The sequence below is a fragment of the Peromyscus eremicus genome, chromosome 7, assembly GCF_949786415.1.
Source record: "Peromyscus eremicus chromosome 7, PerEre_H2_v1, whole genome shotgun sequence".
NCBI classification, from domain to species: Eukaryota; Metazoa; Chordata; class Mammalia; order Rodentia; family Cricetidae; genus Peromyscus; species Peromyscus eremicus.
In genome coordinates, this window is record NC_081422.1 from 59153154 (window position 1) to 59169557 (window position 16404).

A 16404-nucleotide genomic window follows, 5' to 3' on the forward strand; every position below is an offset into this window, starting at 1 on the left:
TTAGAGCCTGGGTCTCAACTCCAGAACCACCAACCTAGCTTCTCTCTCTCCCTCCCTCTCCCTCTCTTCCTCTCTCCCCCTCTCCCCCTCTCCCCCCCCACCTCTGATTCTCTCTCTCTTTCTCCTTCCTCTCTCTCTCTCTCTCCCCCGCTCTCTGTCTTTCTGTGTGTCTCTTTCCTCTCTATCATTTTCCTCTCTCTCTCTCCCTCTGTTTCTCTTCTCTCCTCCCCTCTCCCTACTCTTCTGAAAGGACAGAGGGGATGACATCACCCCTTTCACCTGTCCTCCCAACCTAACCTACTTTTTGGGAAGACCTCTATCACCAGACAGCTCCAGGTGTCCAGTGCCCGCAGGCAGGGCTCAAGGAAGCCCATCAGCCAGGGAGGGAGCCCTGAACCTGGAGAGGCCTCTTCTGAATGCTGCTGTGGGCTGCTGGACTTCAGGGACAGGAGAAGGAGAAAGCCAACACATAGTTGTGACTCTTTTCCTCATACACCTTTTCCAGGTGATGAGAAACCCTGTCTATAGAAAGCTTTGGTGCTGAGGACTTTGTTTTAAATTTTATGATAGACAATCGAATTTCTATTTTTGACATAGCATTGAACTTGCAGATTTGCATGAATTATTAATACCCTGGTGCATGCAGAGTCACAAAAGGAAGCTTCAGCTCAGGCCTGAGGCTCCTCCAAGGAGAGCTGGGGCTAAGGAAAGGCTGCTGCAGGGAAGGGTCACCTGTCACCTGTCCTTGTCTTCCCCTGCCTGACTTGCCATTGGCCCCCATGGGGCTTCAGCCATCCATTTTCCCACTCTGAGACTGATGGAATTATTGCTCACTGCCACCACTCTGCTGGGTCACTGAGTACAGAGAAGCTTCTGGGAGCTCAGGCCCATCTGGCCCTCCAGGCCACCAGCCCCCAAGAATGCCACAGGCCCCTTCTCTTGCCCGGCTATAATGAGTCCAGTGTGGAGAGCCCACAAAGAACCTGGGAGCTATTTTCCCGCTTTTGCTAGGTTTTTGCTTGCAGAGGAAAGAGAATGACTGCAGGTAGCTTGATGACAGTGGACACTGGGGACAGGCAGAGGGCAGGAAGGGTGGCAATTGGAGCCTGGGGAATTCCCAGTCTGACGTAGAGGCTGAATGGAATGGGTACATTCACACATGTTCATGTATACACAGACACTCACATGCAAAGGAAATAATGGGCAGGAGGAAGAATGGAGCCAGCAGCCAGGAAACAGGGCCAGTGATGGCAGAGGCCCAGAGAGGGCTTTTGAGGCTTAGGCTTTGGTGTCTCAGACACTAGGGGTTGGAAAGACAACTGTAGAGGCCAGTGACTTGTCCCTGAGGTTGGGATCACCTCCACAGCACCTTCACCAGCCACTGCCCAGTGTCTCCATGGGCTCCTGGGACAGAGGCCACTAATGTGAATGCCCAAAATGCTGGCAAGACCGAGCCGCCATCTTGGCCCCTTCCTTTTGATCTTTTTGTTGAACACAGACCTCTTACAGTGTGGCTGCTCTCCAGAGTCCCACAGAAAAATTAGGCCTGGCCAGTGGGAAGAGCAGGACTTGCCCCTATTTCATGCCAACCTTCTAAATGATTTTTAGCCCAGGAGCCCACTGCAGTGGAGACACAGCTGGACTTCCCAGGTTGCCAGACAAAGGTCTCAGCCCCTCTCTTGGGTTTGGAGGCTGAGAAAGGTGTCTGGGTGTTGGGGGATCAAGGTGACTCCCTCAGGCAGGGCTGATGACTTCTGAGCCTCTCTCCCCAGCCTGGAGATGGCCATCTTCTTCCTTCGCCTTCGCGTGGCTATCCGTCTGGCCTTCTTATAGAACCCAGGCCCACCAGCACAAGGATGGTACCACCCATGACGGGCTGAACCCTCCCATGCCAATTACCAATTAAGAAAATGCACTACAGGGTCTGTAGAGATGGCTGAGCAGTTAAGAGCGCTGGCTGTTCTTCCAGAGGTCCCGAGTTCAATTCCCAGCATCCACATGGCAGCTCACAACAGTCTATGATGGTATCTGATGCCTCTTCTGGTGTGCAAATGTACATGCAGACAGAGCACCTATATACATAAAATACATACACTCATACACTAACATATAAATTTTTTTAAAAAGAAAAGAATGCACTACAGGCTTGCTTATAGGCCGATCTTACGGAGGCATTTTCCCGCTTGAGAGTCCCTTTCCCAAGTGATTCTAGCTTGTGTCAAGTTGACATAAAACTAGCCAGCACACATCATCACACCTGTCTTTTTACATGACTTCTGGGAACAAAGCTAAATGCTCACGTTTGCACAGCAAGCCTGTCACTCATTGAGCTGACCCTCCAGCCCTCTGCGTATCTGTCTTAGTCCCCAAGATAGCTTGGATGAGGGCCCACGGACACAAGTGTTTGACTTCACTCTGAAAAGGCCGAGCATCCACAGACGACCATATCCAGACACACCGGGAGTTAGGATTGCAGCCTGCGAGTCTCAAGAAGATAAAGTCCCAGCAGGAGAGGAACTCTCATGCTTGCCTGCCTGCCTCCAAAGGTCGTTCTTCCAACCGGCATTAGTTGATCATTTATGTAGTCCTGTATCACCTCAGCAATGCCAACTTTGTTCAGCTGACATTCATTAAGGGCCACTCATTAAGGCCCTGTACCGGCTTCCTTTGTATCCCTAATCTCACTTATCTTTACAACTTCCTAGAGACCAGGGGTCCTCTCTCTCTCTCTCTCTCTCTCTCTCTCTCTCTCTCTCTCTCTCTCTCTCTCTCTCTCTCTCTCTCTCTGAGCATGAGTGCACGGTGTGTACATGAATGAGGGCTCCACCTGTCCAAGGGTGAGAGCACTGGTAGGGATAAGCATTCCCTGCCTAAGTTGGCTTGAAATCTTTTTCAGGGTTGGAGGACCCTCGACATTACCCAGACAGTAAGGACAGAGGTACAGAGAAGCCAGAGACAGGCCCCTGCCATCCCCAGGCTCCTCTCCCCCACTTCTGCACACTCACCTCACAATCCTCCCTTCACCAGGCCCCTTGGTGCCTGCAGAGGGTAATCTGAGCTAAAAGCCTCCCACTTAATTCATTACAACTCAATAACATGATGCAGGAAGATGGCTCTGGTCTGGCAAGCTTTTCCCGACTGAACTAGCTTCTTTGGGGCTGGTGATTATTGGTGCTTAATAACTGTGTGTTGAACAAATTGATTAATTAATTGGAGGATCATCTTCATTCTCCATAAGAGAAATGATTATCTCTGGCTGAAAGGGTGGCAGGAGACGAGACTGGGCTCAGACATCTGATGAAGACTTGAAATGTATACAAACTGTCTTAAAGGTATATACCACAAGGCTAATACTGGCGGGTGGGGGGGCGGGATAGAAAACAGCCCTCAGTGCACATGCTCACAACCCCAGTCTGTGTCTCTCGGGGCTTCTCCCTCCATTTTCTACCTAACGTGCTTTTACTGCTGCTACTTTTTTTTTTTAAGATTTATTATTTTATGTATATGAGTGCTCAGTCTGCATGTGTGGCTTTATGTCAAAAGAGAGCATCAGATCCCACTACAGACGGTTGTGAGCCACCATGTGGTTGCTGGGAATTGAACTCAGGACCTCTGGAAGAACAGCCAGTGCTCTTAACCACTGAATCATCTCTCCAGCCCCAGCCACTCCTTAACTATTGACTGCAGATCGGGATTCAAGCTGGTGAGCTGGCTCAGTGGCCTTGGCTATTGTCCTCAAGCCTGACAACCTGAGTTCAACCCCTGGGACCCACATGGTAGAAAGAGAAATGACTCAAGCAAGTTGTCCTATGACCTCCACATGCGTGCCATGGCACACACGCACACACGCACGCACGCACATATATAAATAAATAAACTTACATTTTATTGTACTTAATTCCAGCCTCCCCCTGTTTGAGTTGAGTTGGCGTGGAGGTCAGACTCATGGGAGACAAGCAGCCACAGAGAGGGAGGAGGGCTTCAGAGAAAGAGGGGAAATGCCCAGAGTACAGAGCAGCTCCCCAAAGACAGGACAGGAGACTAAGTTCACGATGTTTATGTTCATGTCCCTGTGCGTGTTTGCATTAACGTGCCTGTGTGTGCCGTTACTAATCTAGCCCACAGCTCAGCCCAAGTCTGAAATTCCTCTCAGTAAGTCAGACACCTCGGAAGTCACCTCCTCCCTCCCTCCCTCCCTCCCTCCCTCCCTTTTTGTTTTTGCCTTTGTGTTTTGAGGAAGCATTCAGAACACCTTGGGCTTCTGTTGCCTGGGCTCCTTGCTTGGCATACTCACTACTGTCCTGGGATTCCTTTTGTTTCTCCTTTGATGGGTCCCTAGTTCTCAGAATCCATGTTTTCTTTTACTTTTTTTTTTTTTTTTTTGGTTTTTCGAGACAGGGTTTCTCTGTGTAGCTTTGCGCCTTTCCTGGGACTCACTTGGTAGCCCAGGCTGGCCTCGAACTCACAGAGATCCGCCTGGCTTTGCCTCCCGAGTGCTGGGATTAAAGGCGTGCGCCACCACCACCCGGCGTTTTCTTTTACTTTTAAAGTTTTCTTGAGTAATTATCTTTCTTCTTCTTCTACCTTTCTTTCTTTTTTGGGGGGGGTGGGGGTGGGGTGGGTTAACAAGATTTCATATATCAGTCTAACTCTCAAACTAGGCACACAGCCGAGGATGACTGACGATGACCTTGAACTTCTAATATTCCTGCCTCCATTGCAGGTGTGCACCCCCACACTGAGTCTGTAGATGCTGAGAACTGAACTCGGGGCTTCACACATGCCAGGAAGCACTCCACTGACGGAACTGTATCACCAGCCCTGGACATTTTTTTTTTTTAAATTTTATTTTATTTAATGAGGGGTGGGGCATCTTCCACTTAGTTACCTAAAGCACCCATGAAAGTTAGTGTTTGTGAGTTTGTTCAAATCTGAAACTGTCCTATCAAATCCCCTGCTTAAGTGTTGGTTTTGGTAGGTATAAAATTCTGGACAAGGATTTTGTCTTGTCTTGTTTGAACCAGTTTGTTTTCTTGAAGTGTTGAGATCCAGGCTTCACCTCTGAGCCACATCCCTCCTGCTGCTTGGCTGTCGGTTCTAGATTGGAAACTATTTTCTCTCCAGATGTTAAGGAACTGCCCCACTCTCGCCTCATTTCCAGCTAAGAGCTCTAAGAACCTGATTCCCGGTGCTTGTGTATTACTGCTTTCCTCTTCCTAAAAACTTTAAGTTTACCTGTAGAAATATAAAACGTTGGGCTGGAGAAATGGTTCAGTGGTTAAGGGCACTGGTAGCTCTTCCAGAAGACCTGGGTTCAATTCCCAGGCCCCACATGGCAGCTCACAACTGTCTGTGACTCCAGTTCCAGGAGATCCAACACCCTCAGACAGATGCACATGGAGGTAAAACATAAATGTGAATAAAATAAAAAAATAAAAATAAAAAAAAATACAAAACTTCAGTGGCTGGAATGTTGGCTTGGTAGTTAAGAGCACTTGCTGCTCTTCCAGAGGACCCAAGTTCGGCAGCTCCCTGAACCCATGTCAGAGAACTCACAACCACCTGTAACTCCAGCTCCAGGGGATCCAAAGGCCTCTTCTGGACTCCTCGGACATCCACATGCCAATGGCATACATACACAGAAATAAAAATACGGTTTTAAAACATCATTTTTAATAAAATTTGTAATGCTCTGCCCTGATGGGAGTCATAATCCCCGATTTCATTTCTCCTCCTTCCGTTCACTGCCCCGCTCCTCCCCTTCTGCCCCTCCCCCTTCTTCACACCCCAGTTCCCCTCCCCTCCCCCCACCTCCATTTGGGTCCTCTATTCTCGTAGTAGCTGGGTTTAGGAAAGGTACAGAGGTGAGTGTGTCTTCACAGCTGGATGTTTAATGGGGTGGGGGCTCTCCTATATCTCCACAACTTTTTTTTCTAGTACATGTGAGAGGACTAGCATTATGTACTCTATTTGGTTTTCTTGGTGATCTCCCCAGGACCTGGGAGGACAGGCATCAAATCATACCTGCTTTCTGTGCCCCAGGTATCTAACCCAGCACCTGGTATACAACAGGTGTTCACCAACTGTATGCTGAGATTGGCTGAGAGTGTGACTGTAGCATGAATGCCAGCTCTCCTGATTACACTGGGAAGTTGGGGTGGCCCCTGGGGCCCCAATATTCCTTGAAGAACTAACCTCAGCATGAGCCCTACCAAGCCTGTCCTCAATTCTATTTCAGGGAGCAGTGTGTGCCCAGCCCTGCCCACCAGGGACATTTGGCCAGAACTGTAGCCAAGATTGTCCTTGCCATCATGGAGGCCAGTGTGACCATGTGACTGGACAATGCCACTGTACGGCTGGATACATGGGGGACAGGTAAGGATGCCCTTAACTCTTGTCTCTGGTGTTCAGTTGTTCATATACCCCCCTTGCAGCCTTGCAGAGAATTCTAGCCACGGCACCTCTGGCCAGCCGTCTGTCTCTTTGCTCAGAAGACATTCTGAGTCCTACCGGGGAAATCCATCCGCTCACCCTTTCTCTCCCTGTGCGTGCCACCCACCCCTCCTCCAGCCTGGCTGCCCTAAACTTGCACTGGGGATGGAGATGAGTGACACCCCCCTCCATCTCCCCTGTCTGCACTGGCAGAGGGAAGCGGTGGTACAGAGACCCCAAAAGAGCTAAGAGAGAAAAATCAGTGTCCACATTTTGAAGTTCCTTTAGAAGTAGATTTTTATTCCAAAACTGGGTTATTTTTGAAAGATATTGACATCAGGTTGTGTGGAATGAGTGCCGAGAGCAGGCTGAGCGGGTGTCCAGAGAGACCCTGATGTCCTTGAAGGAAGCCAACCTGGCAGGGGGGACAGACAACAGAACACATAACCGAGGAACTGCCTTCTGGGTACAACTGCACCAGTTGGAAGGAAGCCATGGGGCCGGGGCAGCACAGTGGAGGGAGAAACAAGCCTGTGTGGCTGATGGCGAACTGGAGGTGGAGGACCACATGTATCCACAGACCCCTGGCTGGGTCTCCTTCCTCCACCAGCCAGCCTGAGGAGTCCTTGCCTTTACCTGGCTCTGTGCAGGTGGAACCAAGTCTCACCTCTGGCCCCTGAATGTTATTACTCTTTCTAGACAAAGTGAGAGGGGATAATGTAGAAAGCACAGCTTAGAGGAAGCACTGGAGAACCAGGATTGTTCATCACACAGGCCTGTTTTCAGCAATGGAGGGAAATGAATGAGGCCTGATCACCAGGAATGCTGGAGAGACATGGTCAAATAATCCCCCAGTATCCTGAGCTTTGTCTCTCAGTGAACAGAACACATCCCTATGAAAGAGACCCCGTTACTTTGCATCCTCCACCAACAGAATCTATGCTTATGCGTATCACAGATCCTTCTTTTAGGCCTTAGTCCTAGCTCTGTTTGTCAGCCAATAGAATTCATTCTTATTGTAAAGATCACAGGTGCTTTGCTTCTTTGCAAATGATGTAGCCAGCCCTGAAGCTTTGTTATGAGAATTGTCAGGTGGAGAGGGTTTTTTTTCCCCAAAAGTTCTACTACGTTTAATGTGTAAGAAAGATAAGACTGACCATGACGTCAGTGTCTGGAAGGCTATGACACGGTGCCCGCAGATACGGTACCTTCTCCGGTTTCACTCTTCACCTCTCATGCTCTTCACCTCTTGTGGATCGTCTTCCTGCAGTCCACTAGGCTTGCAGGGGACATGGGAGTTGGGGAGTCTCCGACAAGATATTTGTTTCCTGGTCTCTGGGTGACATAAGCAGGGATCAAGGCTAAGTCACCCAGTGAGTCCTTTCTGGGGTGTGTGTGTGTGTGTGTGTTGACAGTGCCTCTCATAGCCCAGGCTGGCCTCAATCTCACAGTATAGCCAATGATTACCTGAATTTCTAAACTTCCTGTCTCCATCTCCTCAGTGCGGAGGTACAGATTTATGTTACCTGGCCCAATTAATGTGGTGCCAGGGGTCAAGTCCATAGCTTCCTGCATACTAGATAGGCACTCAACCAATGAACTTACATTTAGCTCCAGCCGCCGTTTGGATCTGATTAACAATAGGCATTTCCCCTGTTCTCCCTGGAACTGTCCCAGTCTTTAGTGATACCCAGAAGGACCTTGTGTACTAGTGCTGGGTTTATTTGCTTACACCCTAAAGTTCTTAAGCCTCATGCCAGCGTTCATCTCCATGGGTTCCCCGAAGTACAGAGTACTGGTTCTGGGGATCCAGGATTAAGTGACAGGTCCACCTTCCCATCACATCTTCAAACCCCCAAGTAAGGAAATGCTGGAGACCAAGTGAGGACCCTTTTGTTCCAGCCTTTATTCATGTGCTAGAAACTGGTGTCAGGGTTCTAGCAAGCTGCAAGGCACCAGGAGAGCTACCTCATTTGCTCTCAGGGTTCACCAAGGGCAGAAATAATCCCAAGTGTCCCTTCTTGGAGTCTCACCCTTGATCCTAGAGCAGAGAAAATCTCCAAAACCGTGGAGCTTGCTTCCCAGCCCGCCTCAGGAGAGTTCATGCAGAGTGCCGTGAGCATTTGGCTTTCCCGCCTCAACAGGCTGCCTGGTGTTTAATATTTTGTAAAATTGCCTCCATTAATTTTGTAGGTGACAGCTGCATTAGCCCACCCCAAATTATCATGAGCATATTAAAACCAAGCGGGTATAATAACGTGGGTCTCCCCAGATAGGCGGGATCCAGCTCAAATTAAACACGAAACGTAACTTGTAATTTAATTGAGCAATGTATCTGGTTGTTAATGGCAAGATCGGACACATTAGATTGATACATTGGGAAGGAAGGGTGTTTAAGTAGAAAGCTAATCCCTGCTGTGATTATCCTCCTGTTCCATGGGCCGGTTATTAGTGTGCTTTGTGTAAAATTCATTAGCAGTCTTAGCTTGATCTCTAAATAAATAAGTTGTTTAAATTGTGGATAGGAAGAAAAGTAAAAAGAGTCTGATTATGGAAATGGATTGGGTTGTCAATATTTCATCTCTAGATTCTTTTCTGGGCATGTGGATTCAGTGCCCCCTCCCCTGGAACACAGCCAGGTGGGCACTCTCTTCAGAGCAGCTCTGTCTGCAGTGCTGGGCAGGAGTGGGCAGGAATGGGCAGGAGTATGCCAACACAAGGGAGCAGGTGTCTGCTGACGTCAGAGAGCTCTGAGGCCTGCAGAGCTCAGTGGTCTGTGGAGGAATGCGGACGCTGAGCAGGGACTGGCAGTTTAGACGGTGGGTCTTTAGCTGCTCTTGCTCCTTGCCCCCTACCTCAGTTCCCTCCCTTCTCAGGGCCCCCTTTCTCTCTCCTGTCTGCCTCCTGTCCTTTCTCCCCTAGGCACCCCTCCCTTTGTTCCTGCCCCAGCAGGTTGGGGCGACCCAGGGCAACCTAGATCTTTTTCATTGCCTCCCTTCAGCCGGATTCCACCCCTCACACAGTGGCTCTGAAAAGGGGAAGCCAGTAGCATCTCCCTTGAGGGAAGCTCTAAAGCTACATCCCAGTCACTTTCCTGCCTCTTATCACTCTGGGCACAGAACAGCAAAGACAGAAACAAGAACACCTGGTCTCTAGTTGCCAAGGCTAGTCCCCAGTACTCTGGCTGCTCTCAATCCCCCCATACACAATGCTGCCCCCCAAGTCTACTGGTGCGTGGCCACTTGTCCTCATTTTAGGCCACCAACCTCTCAGTAGGACCACCCTCTCCCTGCCCTGTCTATGAGGAAGAATGCCTATGAAGAAGAATTATGGGTATGTCTTAGTTAGGGTTACTATTGCTGTGATCAACCACCATGACCAAAAGCAACTTGGGGAGGAAAGGGTTTATTTCATTCACAGTTCCATATAGCAGTTCATCATCAAAAGCAGTAAGGGCAGGAACTCAAGCAGAGCAGGAACCTGGAGGCAGGAGCTGATGCAGCGGCCATGGAGGGGTGCTGCTTACTGGCTTGATCCTCATGGCTTACTCAGCCTGCTTTCTTATAGAACCCAGGACCACCAGCCCAGGAGTGTTTCCACCCACAGTGGACTGGGCCCTCCCATACCAACCACTAATTAAGAAAATGCCCTACAGTCTCATCTTGTGGAGACATTTTCTCAGTTGAGGTTCCTTCCTCTCAGATGACTCTAGCTTGTGTCAAGTTGACGTATAACTAGCTAGCACAGAGTACATTTAGAACATAAACAAATGAGGACGTAGCTCAATAGGGTGATTGCCTAGCATGCATAAAGACCTGAGTTCCATCCCCGGTACTGAGTAAACAGGCCTTGATGGTTCATGTCTGTCTGTAATCCTAGCACTCAGGAGGTAGAGGTAAGAGAATCAGGAGTTCAAGGTCACACTTGAACACTTAAATCTTAGGGGGAGGGGGCTGGTAAGATGACTCAGCACGTAAAGGTGCCTGCTATTCAAAGCCTGATGACCTGAGTTCCGTCCCTGGAAGACATGTAGAAGTGGAAGAACAGAACTGTTAAGTGTTGCAGCTCTGAGGGGAAAGGTATCCTGTGGCATCCCTGGAGTCAGGGATACCACAAAATCACACTGTACAGCAAACCTCACACACGAGATTTATTGGCAAAGACACAAGAGGGTGGCCGCCTCTGCTCTGGTGAGAAGCAGCAGGGAACTGAGAGGGAGACAGGATTATATAGGGTTTTTTGGGAGCATAGTTTTTCAGGGTGAAGATTTCCTGAGTGGGGATTGGTGAGATTTCAAGTCTTGATCTTGGGGTGAGCCTAGGGATCGGTGGGACTTTAAGTTCAGGGATTGTTGGGTTTTCAGGCTCAGGGATTGTTGGGTTTTCAGTCTCAGGGATTGTTGGGTTTTCAGGCTCAGGGATTGTTGAGTTTTCAAGCTCAGAGATTGTTGAGTTTTCAAGCTCAGGGACAGTGGGATTTAGATCTCAGGGACTGGTGGGTTTTGGAGCTCAGGGACTGGTGGGTTTTAGAGGTCAGGGACTGGTGGGTCTTCAAAACCCGGAAGTAAGCTCTGATCATTTGCCTTACATGAACCAACTCTACAGTCTGTCCTCCGACCTCCACACAAGTAATAATTAAACAACAACTAATCCCTCAAGTCCATGCTTCCATTACATTTCCGGATTCTTTTCTTTGAGCCTTTTCATGCCTGAATCTAAGGCAAGAGGGTCAGATCAGCTGTGTTTTAAGAACTATAACAAACTCTTAATAAAAACTGGAGCGATGGGTCAGCAGTTAAGAGATTTATTTAAGAGTAACAACAAATAGCGGTCTCCTGGCTACCTTTCTGGATAGTTATACATTTTTAAAAGTTAATTATGTGTACGGGGGTGGGTTATGTACATGTGAGTGCAGTGCCAGAGGAGACTAATCCCTCTGAGGACCTGGAGTTACACGTGGTTGTGAGCTGCCCAGTGTGGGTGCTGGGAACAGAACTCAGGTCATGCAAGTCAAATTGGAGTGCTTGACTGCTAAGCCTCTCTCCAGTCTCTAGTATTATCTTATTTAAACTTCAAAAACCTATGAGGGTTACCAGTTCATCTTATGACGAGCAAGTGGCCCATAGAAATTTAGGTCTTCATTATCTGTATCACTGAAGCAGAGTTTAGAAATAGATAATCCCCAAGCCCAGAGGCTAGTTCCCTCTAGTGCACAGGTTGCCCCCAGGTAACCCCTTATTTCCCCAAGGCCCAGTTGCTATGACAATAAGCTTGTGGCCCCTGGAAAATTACCCTGGACTGCAGCAAGGGTTTTTAAAGCACATTCAAGAAGCCAGGAATCTAGGAAGCCAGGAAGCCAGCAGCTGACACACAAAAGATCAGTATCTACTGGCCTAAAGGCTGGGGACCTCTAAGTATCTACCTGTATGAGCTCACACAGCACAAAGGGTGCCTGTCCTCCACCGTGGGGGCTTCCTGGCTGATAACAGAGAGAGCTAGGCCCTGCCTTGAGTCCTTAGATCTCAGGAAGAGCAAATAGCCAGTCTTTGGGAGTATGCAGCTTGATGAAAGAGGAAGACACTGGTACATAAGGGAAATTGCACCCTGAGGGGCGGAACCATAGGGCTCCACAGGACAGGGGAGAGAGGCTTTCACCTGAGACTTGGGAAAGCACATCCTAGTAATCCCAGCACTCAGGAATTTGGGACAGGAGGATTGCTGTGAAATCAAAGCCTGGGCTACATAGTGAATTCTAGGACAACCACCTGAAATACAGAGTAAGATCCTGTCTCAAATAAACAAACAAAAAATTCATAGCACCACATAATCCAGTTATGGGAGGGAGCATTAAGAACATGGAAAAGGCCGGGCGGTGGTGGCGCACGCCTTTAATCCTAGCACTTGGGAGGCAGAGCCAGGCGGATCTCTGTGAGTTCGAGGCCAGCCTGGGCTACCAAGTGAGTCCCAGGAAAGGCGCAAAGCTATACAGAGAAACCCTGTCTCAAAAAACAAAAAAAAACAAAAAAAAAAAAAAAAAAAAAAAAAAAAGAACATGGAAAAGGTAGAATGGGAAGTTCAAGGTCACCCTTGGCTACATATTGTTTGAAGCCAGCCTAGTCTACATGAGACTCTTTAAATATAAATATTCATATTTATTATTAAATCAATTTATTATACAATTATCGATTTTGAAGGAAACAAGCATTCAAACATTCAAACCACAGCACACACATTTTATTACATTTTTTTTTTTTAAGAGGACTCCAGCCTGGCGGTGGTGGCGCGTGCCTTTAATCCCAGCACTCAGGAGGCAGAGCCAGGTGGATCTTTTTGAGTTCGGGGCCAGCCTGGTCTACAGAGCGAGATCCAGGAAAGGTGCAAAGCTACACAGAGAAACCCTGTCTCAAAAAACTAACTAACTAACTAACTAACTAAATAAATAAATAAATAAATAAATAGGACTCCAGTCACTCAAGTACCACAATCACACAGGCAGTCTGGAACCCACCAGGCTGGCCCCAAACTTAAAGGCACTCCCAACTTAAAGGCCTCAGTCTCCCAAGTTGCTAGGATTATAGGCATGCACCACCACACCCAGCCCTATCACGGTTTTTACAATGAAAAAGAAAGTTTTGCATCATTACACTGATAATACGAGCTCATAGCTGGCTGCTAAGGAGATGTGGAGTGAAGTTCCCATGGAAACGGGGCGGGGTGGGGGGAGGCTGGGAGGGAAGAAGCACACCAGGCATTCCAAGTGAGGGGGGTCTGTGCAGATGCACCTCGAGAAGGCAAGCAGGGGCTTCGGCCCACAGCTCCACCCTGCTCTGCTCTCCCACAGGTGCCAAGAGGAATGTCCCTTTGGAACTTTCGGTTTCCGGTGTTCTCAGCGCTGTGACTGCCACAACGGAGGTCAATGTTCACCGACCACAGGCGCCTGTGAATGTGAACCTGGCTACAAGGGCCCTAGCTGCCAAGAGCGGCTATGCCCCGAGGGCTGGCATGGCCCAGGCTGCTCCTTGCCCTGTCCCTGTGACCCCGAAAACACTATCAGGTATGAGCTGTGGATAGGTAAGCCTGGGGCAGGGTCTGGGTGGCCCCCATGATGGAGAAAGGCTTCCCAGGCTGTGGCCTCACCTCCAGTGTGACCAGCCAGTCAGCTGGGAGAAGCAGGGTCTTCAGGGCTTTGATCTCTCTGATAAAATGTGAAAACTAATGCCACCCAGCTGGAGTCAGGACCAGACCTTAGGTCACCGGCCACCTGTTCTCCATGTCAAGCTGCCTGGGCTTCACACTGGGTCAGTCTCATATAGGAATGACCCACAGAAATGGGGGACTAGAACTGGATAGTTCTGGGGGCTGGGAAGGGTTGGGGTGACGGCTGATGCACGGTGTCGGGTGAACTCTCTTGGAGAGTCCTCTTCTCCACCCTGAGCATCTAACCGGAAGCTGGAGCCTTAGAAAGCCCATTCAGGGACCCAGAGAGGCCCCGGCCAGGTGGGACAGCAGGAAGGACAGAGATTGGCCCCTGCCCAGGACGGCTTAGAAATATGTGGACAGTAGCTAGTCTCTCCTACTTCCAGAGAGGACTGAGCCTGAGAAGCAGAGGAGTAGATGGTCGCAGCCTCCTCTTTTTTCCACCTCTTTCCCTTCCTCCTCGTCCACCTCTTTCCCTTCCTGCTAGCCGCTCCAGCTGCCCTACCTTCTGTCAGTAAGCGGGGCTGTCAGCCCTGGAGATGCCTCACTGTCCTCGATCTGACTGCCGCCTGTCAGGACAGTAAGGGGTGGGAACATCCTTTCTCCTGGCCTATGAACGTCCCAGGAAGACAGGCTGGCCCAGACAGTGGATACTGTGCAGATGGCCAGGCGGAGAAGGCCTCTGCTTTGAGGTCCCTCTTCGCCTCCAGTGTGGTTTCTCACAGGTCACCCTGGAGCCTCCGGCCACAGCATGCAGGGCATCTCAGCATATGTGAGTTCAGATGAATATGGTTCCTTGTGGCATCTCAGAGGAGAACTATACCCAGAGAGCCTAGAGCCAAGGTCTATGTGAACATTTCCGTGCCTTGTTATTCACTCAACAAACATGCCCCCAGGGGACAGGGCCAGGCTACAAGAGGGAAGCCCAGGTGCTCTTAGGATCTCAGATTCTGAGTATTCACTGACACTAGGCACTTTCTTGAATATTCTTCCAATACAAGGCACCTCCAGTAATGTCTCAGAGCCCTGCTTTGTTTCTAATGGACCAAAGTTCATTCAGCCAAACCACGGCATACCATTAAGCGTATAACACACCCAACATCAGAGGTTGAGAAATATTAGGGTAGAAATATATATGTCCCTGGCTCTGCTGGGTCCCAACATGTGTCCAAGTTACTGTGACCCTGGATATGTGCATAAAAGATCACAAGAAGCCACCATGCTGGTCAGGACAGGCATCCTGGAAGAGGTGGCCTGTGGCCTGGACTGAAGGACAGGGTGAGAGGTTTAAGGTTCCCAAGTATGGGGATGAGAAAGCCACTCCCAAGTGGAAGACAGCATGGGACACCCATCCCTGCTGGGAAGCCAAGGAGGCTGCTGAGGTCCCCATTCAGGAAGAGTCCCTACCGTAGAAATCCACTCAAGCCCCAAATTAAAAAGCTATTGTTTTCCTCCCATGCCTGGGCAACCGTGCCCTGCATAATTTATCTTTCTTCTGAAGGAGTCCTCCATGCATTATTAATCTGGAAGGACTCCCTCTTCTCTGTCGCTAATCTCAGCCCATCCAATATTAATGATTATTTGCTTTACTGTCTTTAACGGGTGTCATGTTTCAAGGAACTGGGAGGCAACAGCCCTCCTTAGACATGGGTCCTTGGAAGGTGCCTGCCTGCCCAGCTCCAGGCAGGCTGCTTAGACTGCAAAGCACTACCTCCTTGGGGAGAGCCTGGTCCCAAGCCTGGACCGCCAAGGGCACCAGCACCCTGCCTTATCCATCTCTATCACCACGGACTCAGCCTTCAGTGACAGGCATCACTGAATTCATCTTAAACAGTGAATCTTTCTGGGTAGCTCCACCCACTTGCTTTTTAAATATTCCCCCTTCTCCAAGTTCTGACACCCAAAGATGTTTCCAGTCAGTGCCACCCAGAGGAAACGAGGCGTCTGAGATAAGAACCTCTGGTCTAACGGAGTCCTTGCTGCTCTTGGCTTTGTCTTTACGCACACTGAGGACAGGTCTCTCCCTGTGTGTGGACACTCTCAGCCTTGCTCCTCCTGTGAAGTTTTGACTCACTGTAGATAGAGCCTTCTCTTGGGATATAAAGAAAGCGAAGACCTGCAGCGAGGGGTGTGCCTCAGTTGGTAGAGCATTTGCCTGGCACCCGTACGGCCAGGATGCATATTCCATCCCCAACATAGCATAAACTGGGCATGGTGGCACACACCTGTAATTCCAGCATGTAGGAGACAAAGCCAGGAGGTTCAGAAGTTCAAGGTCGTCCTTGGTTACTTGGAGGCCAGAATGGTTGCTATGAGATCTTGTTTCAAAAAAAACAAAAATAGGATGGAGTGAAGGAATGAGGGGAGAGAGAGAAGGGGAGAAAGAGAGGGAAGGAGGGGGGAGGGAGAGAGAGAGACAGATGGGGGCTACAATTCCAATCTTAAGGCAGCTAAGTTGTAGGTATTGGGTGGGGGGTTGTCCCCTCTGTCCTGGCTTCAGATCTACTGTTAATCCCAAAGATGGGAAGAGAAAGACCCCCAACCCAAACCATCATGGGCAAATTAATTAAAGCAAGCAAGCAGTTAAAGCAAGCTTTTTTATTCATGTACAGGGGCTGCCTCCCCCTAAGGCAGGGTTGAGAGGTCAGCATTGGATGTGAGGAAGACAAGGCTTTTACAACTGGGGGGGGGGGGGGTAGGGAGTTTCCAAATGGGGGATTTGTCAGGCAAAATAGAGTTACAGGAGCAGAACATAAGCGTAGTAATTACTCCTAAG

General features: G+C 49.3%; 1 protein-coding gene across 19 annotated transcripts in view; it reads left to right on the top strand.

Annotated features, from left to right (window-relative positions):
- Megf11 (multiple EGF like domains 11) overlaps positions 1-16404 on the top strand; it is a 214805-nt gene that overhangs the window by 143782 nt on the left and 54619 nt on the right. For all 19 annotated transcript variants that reach the window (XM_059266952.1, XM_059266953.1, XM_059266957.1 and 16 more), the window contains 2 exons: positions 6239-6375; positions 13273-13485. In XM_059266952.1, coding sequence (XP_059122935.1) covers positions 6239-6375; positions 13273-13485 — 350 coding nt within the window. The remainder of the gene's footprint in view (positions 1-6238; positions 6376-13272; positions 13486-16404) is intronic.